Raw genomic sequence first — 13,196 nt, 5'->3', positions numbered from 1 at the left:
TCGCTGAACTGAACATGCGTTTCCCATATCTATTCATGATCCTAGATTCTCTGTTAGGAGGTTGGATAGACGAGGAAGTCTCAGATATTTCCTTTTGAAAGGCTGCCACCACCACCATGACATCAACAGGGACTCCCTTGGTCAAAAAGGACTTATCCACGGGAGCAGAAATAAACTTATTAGGCCTCCTAGGAACAGGTTCCATAGATTCTGGTGACTCCCATGCCCTACGAGAGACCAAATCCATAACCTCATCATAGGGCGGAGATACCCAAGAGGTGGAAGGTTGAGATCCGAATGCCTTCAGGAGAACCGACTCGTCCTCAGTAGGGCTCTTGGACTGCCAATCACCCCTCTGCCTAAGAATTTCAAGAATCTCCGCAAAGGAGATGTCCTCAGAGGGGGATCTAGGGGACCCTTCTGATTCATTCAAGTCGGTGTCCGATGTGACAGACTCCTGGGGGGTGTCCAAATGCCTCCTCTTGCATAATCTCTTCCTGGGAACCTCTTAATGGGGAACTTCTGCAGAGGTCTCAGAAGAGCAGGGAGTGCCCTGTGGGGCTACCTGAGGCTCAGGGTCTCTAAACTTGGGATGACGGGAGGAGACAGAAACTGACACAGGCACTTTAGGGGAAGAAGAGGCCAGACCTTGAGATGAGGAAGTCTTAGGAGACAACACTCACCTCATGGCTTCAAATGCAGCTTGGCTCCAATGAGAAGGAGTTGATGGATCCGATGAAGCTGCGATCTCCTCCCACACCGAAGCCGTGGGCTCTGAGCCCGAGGTAGGAGCCAAGCTCACCCGAGCCGAGCCCCCGAGAGGAAGAGTCGGCAGTGACAAGTCGGTGCAGCTATCCTCCCTGGACCAGACCGGAGAGTGTCGGCTCCTAGAGTCCTCGGTCAGCACAGAGAACATCTGAACAGATGGAGCCGATGAAACCAGAGCAGGTGTCGGCTCCAAGGGATCCACAATCATCAGGTCAGCCTCCTCTGGCTCCTAAGGTCCAGTATGGCTCTGAGGAGGAGCAGACAATTCAAGAGTAGTGGTCTTTAGCTCCGATGGTTGGGTCTGAACCGGCAGCAATTTAGCTAGGCCTGGTGCCTTTAAGAGTTTCTGGACCAGCCGGTCCATATCTAGATCAGAAAGGCTGACAGAGGACCTGGAAGAGTGAACAGATGGAGCCGATTGGAGCAGTATGGATGGAGGTTTTTCGGCAACGGTTCCAGAGCAGTGTCCTGGTTCTGAAAAGAACAGACTGATGGCTCCGAAGGCAGTGGAGCCGAAGTCACCACACTTTCTGACTTTTTTCCTTTTTTAGACCTGGATTCAGAGGAAGATTTGGATGATTTGCTGAATCCCATCCTGGTTAGACAATGCCTCAGAAAAAGGGTGTTTGATAATATCTCTATCAATTAATTTCCTCTTCCTCTCTGCAAGCACTCTGGTGGAAAAGGAGTGACAGACACTGCATGATTCTTGCAGGTGCACTTCACCCAAACAGTAAACACACTGCACATGGGCATCCGTGACGGATATTTTCTGTCCGCAGTCTGGGCATTTTTTAAACCCAGACTTTGGATGTTTATCTTTTTCTTCAGACATTTCACAATATCGAATAAAATGGAACACACTGTTTAACTATGAGCTATTTAAGAACTCTAACTCACATAAAACACACACAGCCCAAAAGGGGCAAATAATAACTATATCAATATAAACAGGATTAAGTAATCCAATAACAAGAGTCCCAAACAGGGAACACTAAATAACAACTATAAGAAGAGATCCTAAGGCCAAAAGGCCGAAGGCAAAGCAAGATTTTACTGAGGAAAGGGGATTGAACACAAAAAACAACTATTTACTAGCTAGTAATATCTAGTATTATACAGTAATCAAAGATATATAAAAATTGAAATATATAACTTGCTGAAAGTTGAAAACTCCCAATAATAGTCTTGAGCAACGCTGGAAACCAAGAGAACCGTGCCACGGCAAACTAGATCTGGGGTAATTCCAGCAGTGCATTATGGGATAAGGGGTTGGGTCTCGAGCTACTGGAGAACTTTGAGCTTGCTAGTCGGCCGTGTCGGAGCCGAGGATCGGCTCCAAACCCATCAGTGAAGAATGAACGTCGAGATTGAACAACTTCACATGAGATGTTGCTCACTACTTGCATAATTCTGCAGAAACTAGTTTGAAAAACAGCTACAGTGTCAGTCATACACTCTTCATCCTTTCAGCAACGCAAGGTAGTGCAAACTTGCCTTGTCTCTCTTTTCAGCCAGATCTGAAGGTTTTGCAAACTTGATAAAAACAGAATATGATAAAAGAAGACAGAAAACTTCTGACTAGCTGCCAGTTAATTAAATGAGCATGACATTATAATATGCAACAGAAAATAAGACTTCTGTTGGTACAGATTTAATCAAATGGTTGTTTTATTTCAGCATAAAACCACACAAAAAAGAAATAATTAAAACAGAGGAGCCATTTTATAAATGCAACAAAGTGTACTCCAGGGTGTGTGCGTGTGTTTAATAGGACAGTGGCACTTGAATGTACAAAGCATTCTGATTCTTTCTCCTTATATCTTACTTCTGAAGCTTATCACCAAATAATTTTCACCCTGTTGTACCTTACTGCTTTAATGGTCAACATAACTTAATACCACTATAAATATCTGAATGGAAAAAGACAAGCACGTAACTAGAACTACTGGATTAGTTAGCATTTCTCATCTTGTTTGCACTTCGCAATTCACATGAAGGAATTCCTTCTTCCATGGCAATATGGCTTGGTTTCCACTGTTTTTATAGGCTATTTTCCAAGTTTTTTTTTTATAGTTACTGATGTCTTCTGTCAAAGAATGGTATCATCAAATGACCTCATAAAAAAAAGGTAGAAACAACTATTTTTTTTATGAAAAAGGGAAATTAAAATGATAGATAGTGAAGGAGAAGCACCCTGCTCTCCTTTTCTCCAGGTGATTATCCTGACTTCTTTTTACAGGTACTGCATTTGTCTGGATTTTGTTTGCTGATAGTTTTCTTATGTTATGTTCGAGCATTGCGTTCTGTTTCAGCGAGGCATTCCCTCACTAGTGCTCTGGCATGAATAATTCCTAAAAATTAAAACAAACAAAATTAACAGAGTATATACTTATGTAAAAGCCATCAACATCATCATTTCCTTTTATTTGTGCTAATTGGGAAAGGAAAAAAAAAGGATGGGCAATATATTTTCAGCCACATCCTGCAAGATGAGAACAGACAAGATGATCAGTTTGGATAGGTTAACAACCCCTTTGTGCAAAGTGTCTCTGCATGTAAGAAGGTATACATCTTCAAGTTAATCAAAATCAGAGAAAGTTCTAGGTGTTTTTTTAACTGATGCTGTCAGTCTGGTCTTTAAGAACTACCATGAGATTTTGTAAAACTCAGAATAAGACATGCTGCTTTGAAGGTGAAATACCCACACATCAACTCAGAAATCTATTCCAGTGCTAACATTTATGACAAAATGACAACAATTTTACAGATCTTAACTCATAACTTTCCAGCTATGTGTGAACCTACTAGCACCTTAGGCATACTAAAATGAAAAAAAAAAAAATAGATAAAGCATCTAGTCAAGTAGTATACAAACAGAAGTAAAAAAGACGTTATGTACTCACCATAACGTTCCATGTGAGTTGTTCATCTTGCCTTCATTCTTACAGATGGGGTTCAGAGCCGATCCTCAGCTCCGAGTCGGCCAACTACAAAGCTCGAGGTCTTCAGACAGCTCGAGGCCAAGTCCCTATCCCATGATGCATCTTGTATTACTGCAGATCTTGTTTGCTGCCTCTAACAATACCATATGCCATTCTATCCCTATTTTAGCTAAGGAAACCATATAAAGGACAAAGCAACCATGATAAAACATGAATCTCGGCCATCGGAAAAAAAAGCCTGAAGGAGGTTGGTGGGTGTGAAGTAAGAATGAAGGTGAGATGAACAACTCACATGGAATGTTATGGTGAGTACATAACTTCTTTATGTGAAGGTGTTCTATCTTGCCGTTCATTCTTACAGATGGGTAGCGTCCCAAGCACCGTCTTTCTCGGGTGGCTCACAGGAGTATGTTCCTCAGGACAGTGGAACCAAAGGAAGCCGTGTCCCTGGAGGCTCTATCGACTTTGTAATGAGTGATAAAAATATGAGGCTTTGACCAAGTAGCTGCCACACAACACTATCTATTGGTAGCTTGGCAGTAAAAGCTGAAAATGTGGAAACAGCTCTGGTTGAATGAGCCTTTACTTTGTGTTGTAGAGGTATACTGGCAGCTGAGTAAGTGAAGGTGATGCAATCAGATAACCATTTCGACAGTGGTTTTTGCCACAGGTCTACCTTTTCTGGAGTCTGAAAAGGAAACAAAAAGTTGTTCAGATCTTCTAAATTGTTTGGTTCTATTTAGGTAAAATCGAAGTTGTCTGTGAACATCAAGTTTGTACAGCATGTACTCCAAGTTATTGGTGTGTTTGGGGGAAAGAAACGGTAATTCTATGGTTTGATTAAGGTTAGCTTCAGTACAAACTTTAAGTAAGAATGAAGGATTTGTCGTAGTGAAACTCTATCAGAATGAAAAATCAGATAAGGGGGTTTTATAGACAGGGCCTGTAACTCAAACTCTACAGGCGGATGTGATGGCCACTAAAAAGACAATCTTCCAAGACAAAAATTTCAAGTCACATGAAGAAGCTGGCTCAAAAGGTGGAAGAATGATGCGTGAAAGCATAAAATTTAGATTCCAATGTGTATAAGGGGATTTGACAGGTGGTCTCAGGTGGAAGGTTCCTTTGAGAAAAGTTTTGGATCGCTTATGTGACATTACATTACATTAAAGCCTTCAGTACCCAGATGAAAATTAGAGATCGCAGCGAGCTGCACACGAATGGTGGCCGCAACCACTCCCTTGTTGAAAAGCATAATCAAAAACTGTAGTATGGCGGAAATAGGGGCTAGGTAAGGGTCAATGTAATTTTGAGAAGCCCATATGGAAAATCTCTTCCATTTGCTGAGATATGACTTCCTAGTAGATGATTTATGAGAAGATATTAAAATATGTTGTGTTTCAGTTCAGAGATTATGGAACCTGGCTATGTTGGGAATTGGAGATTTATGAGAAGATATTAAAATATGTTGTGTTTCAGTTCAGAGATTATGGAACCTGGCTATGTTGGGAATTGGAGCAGCCAAGCTGTCAATTTCAGGGACTGAAGGGAGAGATGAAGAGCCCCCGACGAGTGCATCAGAAAGTCTGGAACTAGATCTAGAATCCAAGGCTCTTCCAATAGAAGAGGTCGAAGAAAGGGGAACCTAATCTGACTAGGCCAGTGACAGGCTATAAGAATGATGGTCCTTCCCAGGGCTTTGGCTTTCTGCAACACTTTGGATATCAGGGGTATTGGCGGGAAGGCATAAAGGAGACCCGGAGACAAATCGTGTACGAGTGCGTCCCTTGGGGCATCTCCCAGAGGGAGGATTAGGGCAAAATAGCTTCTGCATTTTGTGTTCATGGGGGATGCAAAGAGATTGCAGCAAGGCTGATCCCATCTGTGGAATATTCTTTCCGCTATTTCTTCTTTGAGGGACCACTCGTGAGCCAACAAGATTGCCCTGCACAGTTTGTCTGCTATCACGTTGGATTTCCCCAGGATGTGCATTGCTATCAGAAAGTGCTGGGTGGAGGTAGCCCACTGCCACACTCTTACGGCCTCTCAACAAAGGGGATAGGACCTGGTTCCTCTTTGTTTGTTTATATACCAGACCACTGACATGTTGTCCGTCTGAATCGCAATTGTCCCCAGAGGAAGAGAATCCTGAAAATACTGCAACTCCAAGAGTACCTCTCTCATCTCCAGGACACTGATATGCAGATGTATCTCTTGTTCGGTCCATGTGCCTTGGGCTGTTCTTCCCTGAAAATGCTTCCCCACCCAATCAGATAAGCGTCCATGGTCACAGTGGCCAATGGTGAGGGTAGGATAAAAGGATGACCTATTGTTACTTGGAGAGAGGTCAACCACCACCAAAGATCCTTTTTGCAATAGTTTGTCAGAATGATGAGATGAGACACTGGGAGTTCTTGATAGGACCATTGCGTGAACAGGAGCCATTGCAGAATCTACATGTGCATACGACCCAATGGAATTGTTATTATTGCAGCTGCCATCGTCCCCAATAACTTTAGCACTTCTGAGGCTGGCACCTTGTCTCTGATATGACATTCAGAATTTGCTGACAAAGTATTGATATCCTTTCTGATGGAAGTTTTAAAGTGGTGGTGGTGACCAATTCTGCTCCGATAAAAACGATATGTTGCGATGGCAACAAGGCAGATTTTTCTGAGTTTATGGTAATCCCCAGTTGACTGCAAAGAGTAAGTGTGGTGTCTCTGGCTTGTATAAGCTGATGCCTGGTGGTGGCAGTGAGGAGCCAATCATCTAAATACGGAAACACCTGGAATCACAAATGCCTCAGGTGAACCATGACCACTGCCATACATTTGGGGAATACTGTGGTGGATGTAGTGAGACCAAAGGGCAGGGTTCAAAACTGGTAGCGATTGGCTCCCAGCCAGAAGCTCTGATGATCCCTGGATGGTCTGGCCATTTTTATGTGGTAGTATGCATCCTGGATATCTATCGAGCACATCCAATTGTCTTTCCCTAAGAAGGGAAGTATCAACTGTAGCATGACCATCTGGAACTACTACTACTTGACAGATCTGTTTAGTCTGCTGAGGTCCAAAATAGGTCTCCAGTCCCCTGTCTTTTTTTGGAACTAAAAAGAATCTTGAGTAAGTTCCGGATCTTATCTGGTCTGCTGGGACTGGTTGGATGACACTTTTTTTTCTAGCAACCTTTGGAACTATACTGTTGCTTGTTCCCTGTAACTGGGTGGAACATCTGGGATTTTTGTTATCATGGGGGGAGGAGTGGCGAAGGGAATAAAATATTCTCTGGAAATTATGCTTTGTACGCAGTTGTTTATTTTTAGCCAGACATCTGGATACAAAGATAAGCAACCCCCAACTGCCTCCAGAGTAGGACAGTCGGGCCTCCTTTCAGGAGCGCTGGTAGGGCTTCCCAAATAACTGGTCTCTGTCACCCTGATTTTGTGGACCCCCTCTGCCGTGAATGTGGCATCTTCCATTATTGCCCCCTCCTCTGCCCCTGGAGGGGGGGGTTCACCACGTGTGTCCAGAAAGGCTCCTTGGGCTTTTTGGAACCACATCTTTCCTCCCTTTTGACCCCTGTGGTAGGGTCTAGTAGGGGTGAAAAAACAGACTCTAACGGCAGACAGAATCTTTCCTTCCTACTCACAAATGGTCAGAGTTTCCTTAACTTTGGGCCTGAAAAGAGAAGAGCCATCAAAAGGGGTGTTGACAAAGGATGACTTAAAGGGCTCTGCAAAGAAACATAAGCGCATCCAGGAGTCTCCCCTAAGAGCAATTCCTGTACCCACTGCCCTACTCGTTCCATCAGCTGCATATGAAATCAGACGCATGGAAGAGTTCACTATGGAATTAAGGGTAGTAAGCTGGGACGCAACCTTGTCTGTAGGTCCCTCAGCTACCGTATTCTGTAGAGCATCTCCAAGCTCTTTTAGGAAGATTCTTTGCTGTCTTGTAAAATGTGTGAGGTAGTTCAGTGAACACATGCCAAAAGTCGCTGAACTAAACATGCACTTCCCGTATCTATCCACGATCCTAGAGTCTCTATTAGGAGGATGGACAGAGGAAGAAGTTTCCCAAAAATCCTTTTTAGTGGCTGCCGCCAACCACCATGGCATCAACAGGCACTCCCTTTGTGAGAAAGGTCTTATCGTGAGGGGCAGAGATAAATTTATCGGGCCTCCTAGGGACAGGATCCATAGTGTCCTGAGACTCCCACGCATTTTATGAGACCAGCTCCATAAGCTCATCGAAGGGCGGAGACACCCATGAGGTGGAGGGCTGATACCCAAAAGCTTTCAGGAGGACCGACTCATCCTCAGTAGGGCTGGTGGGCTTCCAGCTACCCCTCTGCTTTACGATTTCCAAGATATCTGCAAATGAGATATCTTCAGAGGGGGACCTTCGGGACCCTTCTGATTCATCCAAGTCTGTCAGACTCCTGCGGGCAGTCTAGATGCTTCCTTTTGCAAATTCTCTTCCTGGGAGCCTCATCAGTGGGAGCTTCAGGTGAGGTCTCGGAAGAGCAGGGACCACCTAGTGGGGCTTCCGGAGGCTCAGGGTCTCTACACTTCAAAGGGATCTGTGAGGCAGAAGTTGACACAGGAGCTTTTAGGGAAGAGGAAGTTGGTCCTGAAGTTGTGGATGTCCTGAGGGAAATTACTCTCCTCATGGTCTCAAAAGTACCTCTTCTCCAGTGGGAAGGAACCCCTGGATCCGAAGAAATAGATGATTCCTCTGGCAACTGAACAGTGGGCTCCGATCCAGAGGTAGGAGCTGAACTCAACCGAGCTGAAGCCCCAAGCGGTAAAGTCGGAACCGAAAGGTTGGTCCGACTAGCCTTCCTGGACCAGACTGGTGAGTGTCAGCTTCTAGACTCCTCGAAGGGCACCAAGGAAGTCTGAGTGATCAGAACCGATGGCACTGGATCAGTTGTTGGTTCTGAAGGCTCCATAAACATCAGATCCAACTCTTTTGGCTCAGACGGACTGGTATGGCTTGAAGGAGGAAAATAAGTACATGGAGGAACAGTTTTTGGTTCTGAAACCACTTGGGTCGGAACCGATAAAAATTTTGCAACCGCCGGTGCCTGTAACAACTTCTGCACCACACGATCCACATCCAAATCAGATAGGCTTATCGAGGACCGAGGTGAATGGCTTGAGGGTGGTACCGATTGTAAGATCGGTGACTTCAGTACTGCTCAGACCGGTTCCAGGACTGGGGACCAGCTCCGAAAGGATAAGAGGCTAGGCTCCGAAGGCTGTGGAACTGACGTCGAAGGTTTTTTTGATTTTGTCAGTTCCACACCTCTCTGTTCAGATGATGAAGATTTAGGGGACTTGGAAGATTTGGGGGATTTACTAGCTTTATCATGGTCACCCAAAGCTTCTTGAAAGGATGATTTTAACAGCCTTCTGTCAATTTTCTTTTTCTTTCATGTAGTATACGGCTACTAAAAGAATGGCAGTGCAAAGCACCCAAACAATAAACGCAATTAACTTGACCATCAGTCACACACATTTTCTGTCCAAACTTTGAACATTTTTTAAACCCAGACTTGGGTTGTTTATCCTTATCCTGGTCAGTCATGAGAAATATCTAAATTCACACAAGAAAACTTTTAGTTATGTACTTACCATAACTTCGGATGTATGGGATCCATCTCACCTACATTCATAACTGATGGGTTCGGAGCCAATCCGTCAGCTCCGACTCGGCCACTATATACTAGAACGAAGTCTCTCATTGGCTGGGCTTCCCCTTATCCCAGAATGCACCACGCCTGCTTCTCCAGATCTTGTTTGTTCACTTTCATACATTCATACAGGTACAGAAAATACATACCAATAACTGTAACCAACTAGAGCCCTTCCAGAGGAGAACTCAGCAAGAGCAATATTTCCTCCAAATCCAAAAGGTAGGGGGAAGGAGGGTGGGTATGTATGAATGTAGGCGAGATGGATCCCATATATCCGAAGTTATGGTAAGTACATAACTAAAAGATGTAATGGGATCCTATCTCACCTACATTCATAACTGATGGGACAGCGTCCCTAGCACCTAAATCCCGGGTGGCTCATTGGAACACACTCCTGAGAACTGCGGAACCAAATGAAGCTCTGCCTCGGGAAGCCACATCAACCTTGTAATGAGAAATGAAGGTGTGCGGAGAAGACCAAGTAGCAGCCGCACAAATATCATCTATTGAAACTTTGGAGTGAAAAGCTACAGAGGTGGCCATAGCCCTGGTAGAATGAGCTTTAAGTGGGAAAGGTAACTCTCTGCCTGACCGGGAATAAATGAAAGAGATGCAATCCTTAATCCATTTGGCTATGGTGGTTTTGGCAACTAGTAGACCTAACCTATTCTCCGCAAAGGACACAAACAGTTGGTTAGATTTTCATGTCTGACTGGTCCTATCTAAGTAAAAACGCAGTTGCCTGTGAACATCCAACTGGTGGAAGGTATATTCTGCTCTATTAGAAAAATTTGGAAAGAAAACGGGGAGCTCCAATGATTGCTGAATGCACAAAGGGGATGCTACCTTAGGCAAAACGGATGGATTCAATCTGAGGGAAACTCTGTCTTTATGAAAAATCAAATAAGGAGGAGCAGAACAGAGAGCCTGAAGCTCTGAAACCCGCTTAGCAGAAGTTATTGCCACTAGAAAGGCGGTTTTCCACGACAGAAATTTTATATCACAAGTGGCTGCCGGCTCAAAGGGACGGGCAGTTAAGGAGGCCAGAACCAAATTTAAGTCCCAAGGGGGCACAGGATGAGCCACAGGAGGCCTGAGGAGCCAGGCTCCCTTAAGAAAGGACTTGCAAAGTCTGTTAGCCATTAAGGAAGGCTCTATGGAAACATGAAAATTAGATATAGCCGCCAGTTGAACTTTAATTGTGGAGACTGAAGAGCCTGAATGAAACAATGAAGCTAAAAATTCCAAGACCTGTGGAACTGGGGCCATAAGAGGATCAATGCCTCGCTGCTGGGCCCAAAAGGCAAACCTTTTCCATTTGCTGGAATACAGCTTAACGGTGGATGGCTTGTGGGAAGAGGACAAAATGTACATCATTTCTGGAGAAAGAGAGTCATCTCTAACTAAGGATGGAAGTGGAGTAACCAAGCAGCCAGTCGCAACGACCGAAGGGACGGATGAGAGTGTCCCGACTGATGAGACAACAGGTCCGGCACTGGGTCCAGAATCCAAGGGCCCTGTACCGCATACTTCTGAAGGAATGGGAACCAAACCTGATGGGGCCAATGTGGGGCGACCAAAATCATGTGGCTCCCTACATGAAGAGCCTTCTGAATCACCCTCGGAAGAAGGGGGATCGGGGGGAAGGCATAAAGGAGACCGGGGGGCCAATTGTGGGCTAGAGCGCCCTGGGAGACTGCCCCTGGGAGAGAGTCAGAGTGAAGAACTCTCTGCACTTCGCATTGTTGGGGCTGGCGAACAAGTCGCAACAAGGGAGACTGCAACAAGGGAGACCCCATTTGGCGAAGATCTGCGCAGCCACTCTGTTGTTGAGGGACCACTCGTGGGGCAACAGGAGAGTCCTGCTGAGCCTGTCTGCAATCACATTGGCTTTCCCCGGAATGTGCGTGGCTACTAAGAAACGTCGAGTAGCTATGGCCCAGCGCCATACTCTCATGGCCTCTCTGCAAAGGGGGTAGGACCTGGTTCCGCCCTTCTTGTTTATGTGCCAAACTACTGATATGTTGTCGGATAGAATCGCAATAGTACCTTGGGGGAGAGCCTGATGAAGTGCTTGCAAAACCAGAAGCACCGCTCTCATTTCCAGGATATTGATGTGAAGGTGCGCTTCGCAATCCTGCCAAGTGCCTTGGACAGACCTGTCCAGATAATGACCCCCCACCCTATCTGGGAGGCATCCGTGGTCACTGTGGCAACAGGGGGCTGAAGGGCGAAAGGACGCCCCCGGTCCAGGTTGGACCGACGCAGCCACCAACGGAGGTCCCAATGACAACTGTCCGTAATCAGAACCAGGTGGTTCAGGGGAAGTTCTTGGTACGACCATTGAACCGATAATAGCCATTGCAGCACCCGCATGTGCAGCCTGGCTAACGGTACTAAGAGGATAGTTGCAGCCATCGTGCCCAATAACTGAAGAATCTGTCTGGCAGGAACTCGAGATTTGGGTAACAAATTTAGAATCTGTGATTGTAGAACCTGAATTCTTTCTGATAGCAAAAATGCCCGCATCCTTTTTGTGTCTAACTCTGTGCCTATAAAGGTGATACGTTATGATGGCCGCAGCACAGATTTTTCCCAATTGAAAGTGATTCCCAGCGAGAGACCCAAAGTTACTGTGGCCATCAGCGCTCGAATCAGTAGATGCTTGGAGGTGGCAGTGAGGAGCCAGTCGTCGAGATAGGGAAACACTTGGAATCCTAGACTTCTCAGGTGAGCTGCCACCACTGCCAGACACTTGGTAAACACCCTGGGGGCTGTGGTGAGACCAAAGGGCAGTGCACGAAACTGGAAATGACTGGTTCCTAGGCGGAAGCATAAATGACTCCTGGACTCTTGATGTATCAAAATGTGATAGTAAGCGTCCTTGAGGTCTATGGAGCACATCCAGACATCCTTCTCCAATAACGGGAGAATGGACTGAAGGGTGACCATCCGGAACTTGGACTTCTTCACAAAATAATTTAATGAGCTTAGGTCCAAAATGGGCCTTACGTCCCCTGTCTTTTTTGGCACCAAAAATAATCTTGAGTAAGTTCCTGATCCGATCTGGCCGGCGGGGACGGGCTGGATGACCCCTTTGCTTAGCAGCTTTGAAACTTCTACAGCTGCTAGATCCCGTTGACTGGGTGGCACGTCCAGGATTCTCCTTGTAGGAGGAGGGGGCTTGAAAAAGGGGATGAGGTAGCCTCCGGTTACAATGCGAAGCACCCACTGATCCTTGGTTATAGATTCTGAAGCCTGTGGGTGTTTCACAAAACGACCGCCGACTGGCTCCGGAGAAGCACAGCCGGGCCACATCCTAGGGATGTTGAGGGTATGAGGAACCACAAAAGGAATCGCGGTCTCCAGAGTTACGGGGGCCTCTGCCACCTCTAGGGCGGTGTCTTCCTGAATCCCCCCCCTGCCTCTGGAGGGGGGATCACTCGGTGGAGTAGAGAAGAACTTTTGGGATTTTCTGAACCACATTTTCCCTCCTCTCTGGGCCTTGGGGTAAGGTCTAGAGGGAGCGGAAAAACGGGCCCCAACGGCAGTCAAGGTCTTGCCCTCCTGCTCGCACCGAGTAAGTGTGTCCTTCACCTTGGGCCCAAACAAAGAAGACCCATCAAAGGGGGCGTCGGCGAAGAAAGACTTAAAGGCCTCCGTGAGTGGACACAAGCGTAACCAGGCTTGTCTCCTAAGGGCCACTCCTGTGCCCGCTGCTCTACTCGCCCCTTCGGCTGCATAGGAAATGAGCCTCATGGACGAGTTGACAATAGA

The 13,196-nt window shown here is 46.0% G+C and overlaps 1 protein-coding gene across 5 annotated transcripts in view; it reads right to left on the bottom strand.

The window, feature by feature from the left end:
• Nucleotides 1-2,415: 2,415 nt before the first annotated feature.
• CDK2AP2 (cyclin dependent kinase 2 associated protein 2) overlaps nucleotides 2,416-13,196 on the bottom strand; it is a 323,183-nt gene continuing 312,402 nt past the window's right edge. For all 5 annotated transcript variants that reach the window (XM_044084144.1, XM_044084147.1, XM_044084148.1 and 2 more), the window contains exon 4: nucleotides 2,416-3,122. In XM_044084144.1, coding sequence (XP_043940079.1) covers nucleotides 3,055-3,122 — 68 coding nt within the window. In that variant the 3' untranslated portion in view covers nucleotides 2,416-3,054. The remainder of the gene's footprint in view (nucleotides 3,123-13,196) is intronic.

This window comes from Protopterus annectens, chromosome 9.part0 (assembly GCF_019279795.1).
Source record: "Protopterus annectens isolate FY-2018-M chromosome 9.part0, PAN1.0, whole genome shotgun sequence".
In the NCBI taxonomy this organism is placed as follows: Eukaryota; Metazoa; Chordata; order Ceratodontiformes; family Protopteridae; genus Protopterus; species Protopterus annectens.
The sequence above is the reverse complement of the archived record's forward strand: the minus strand, read 5'-3'. Positions and strand labels throughout refer to the sequence as shown.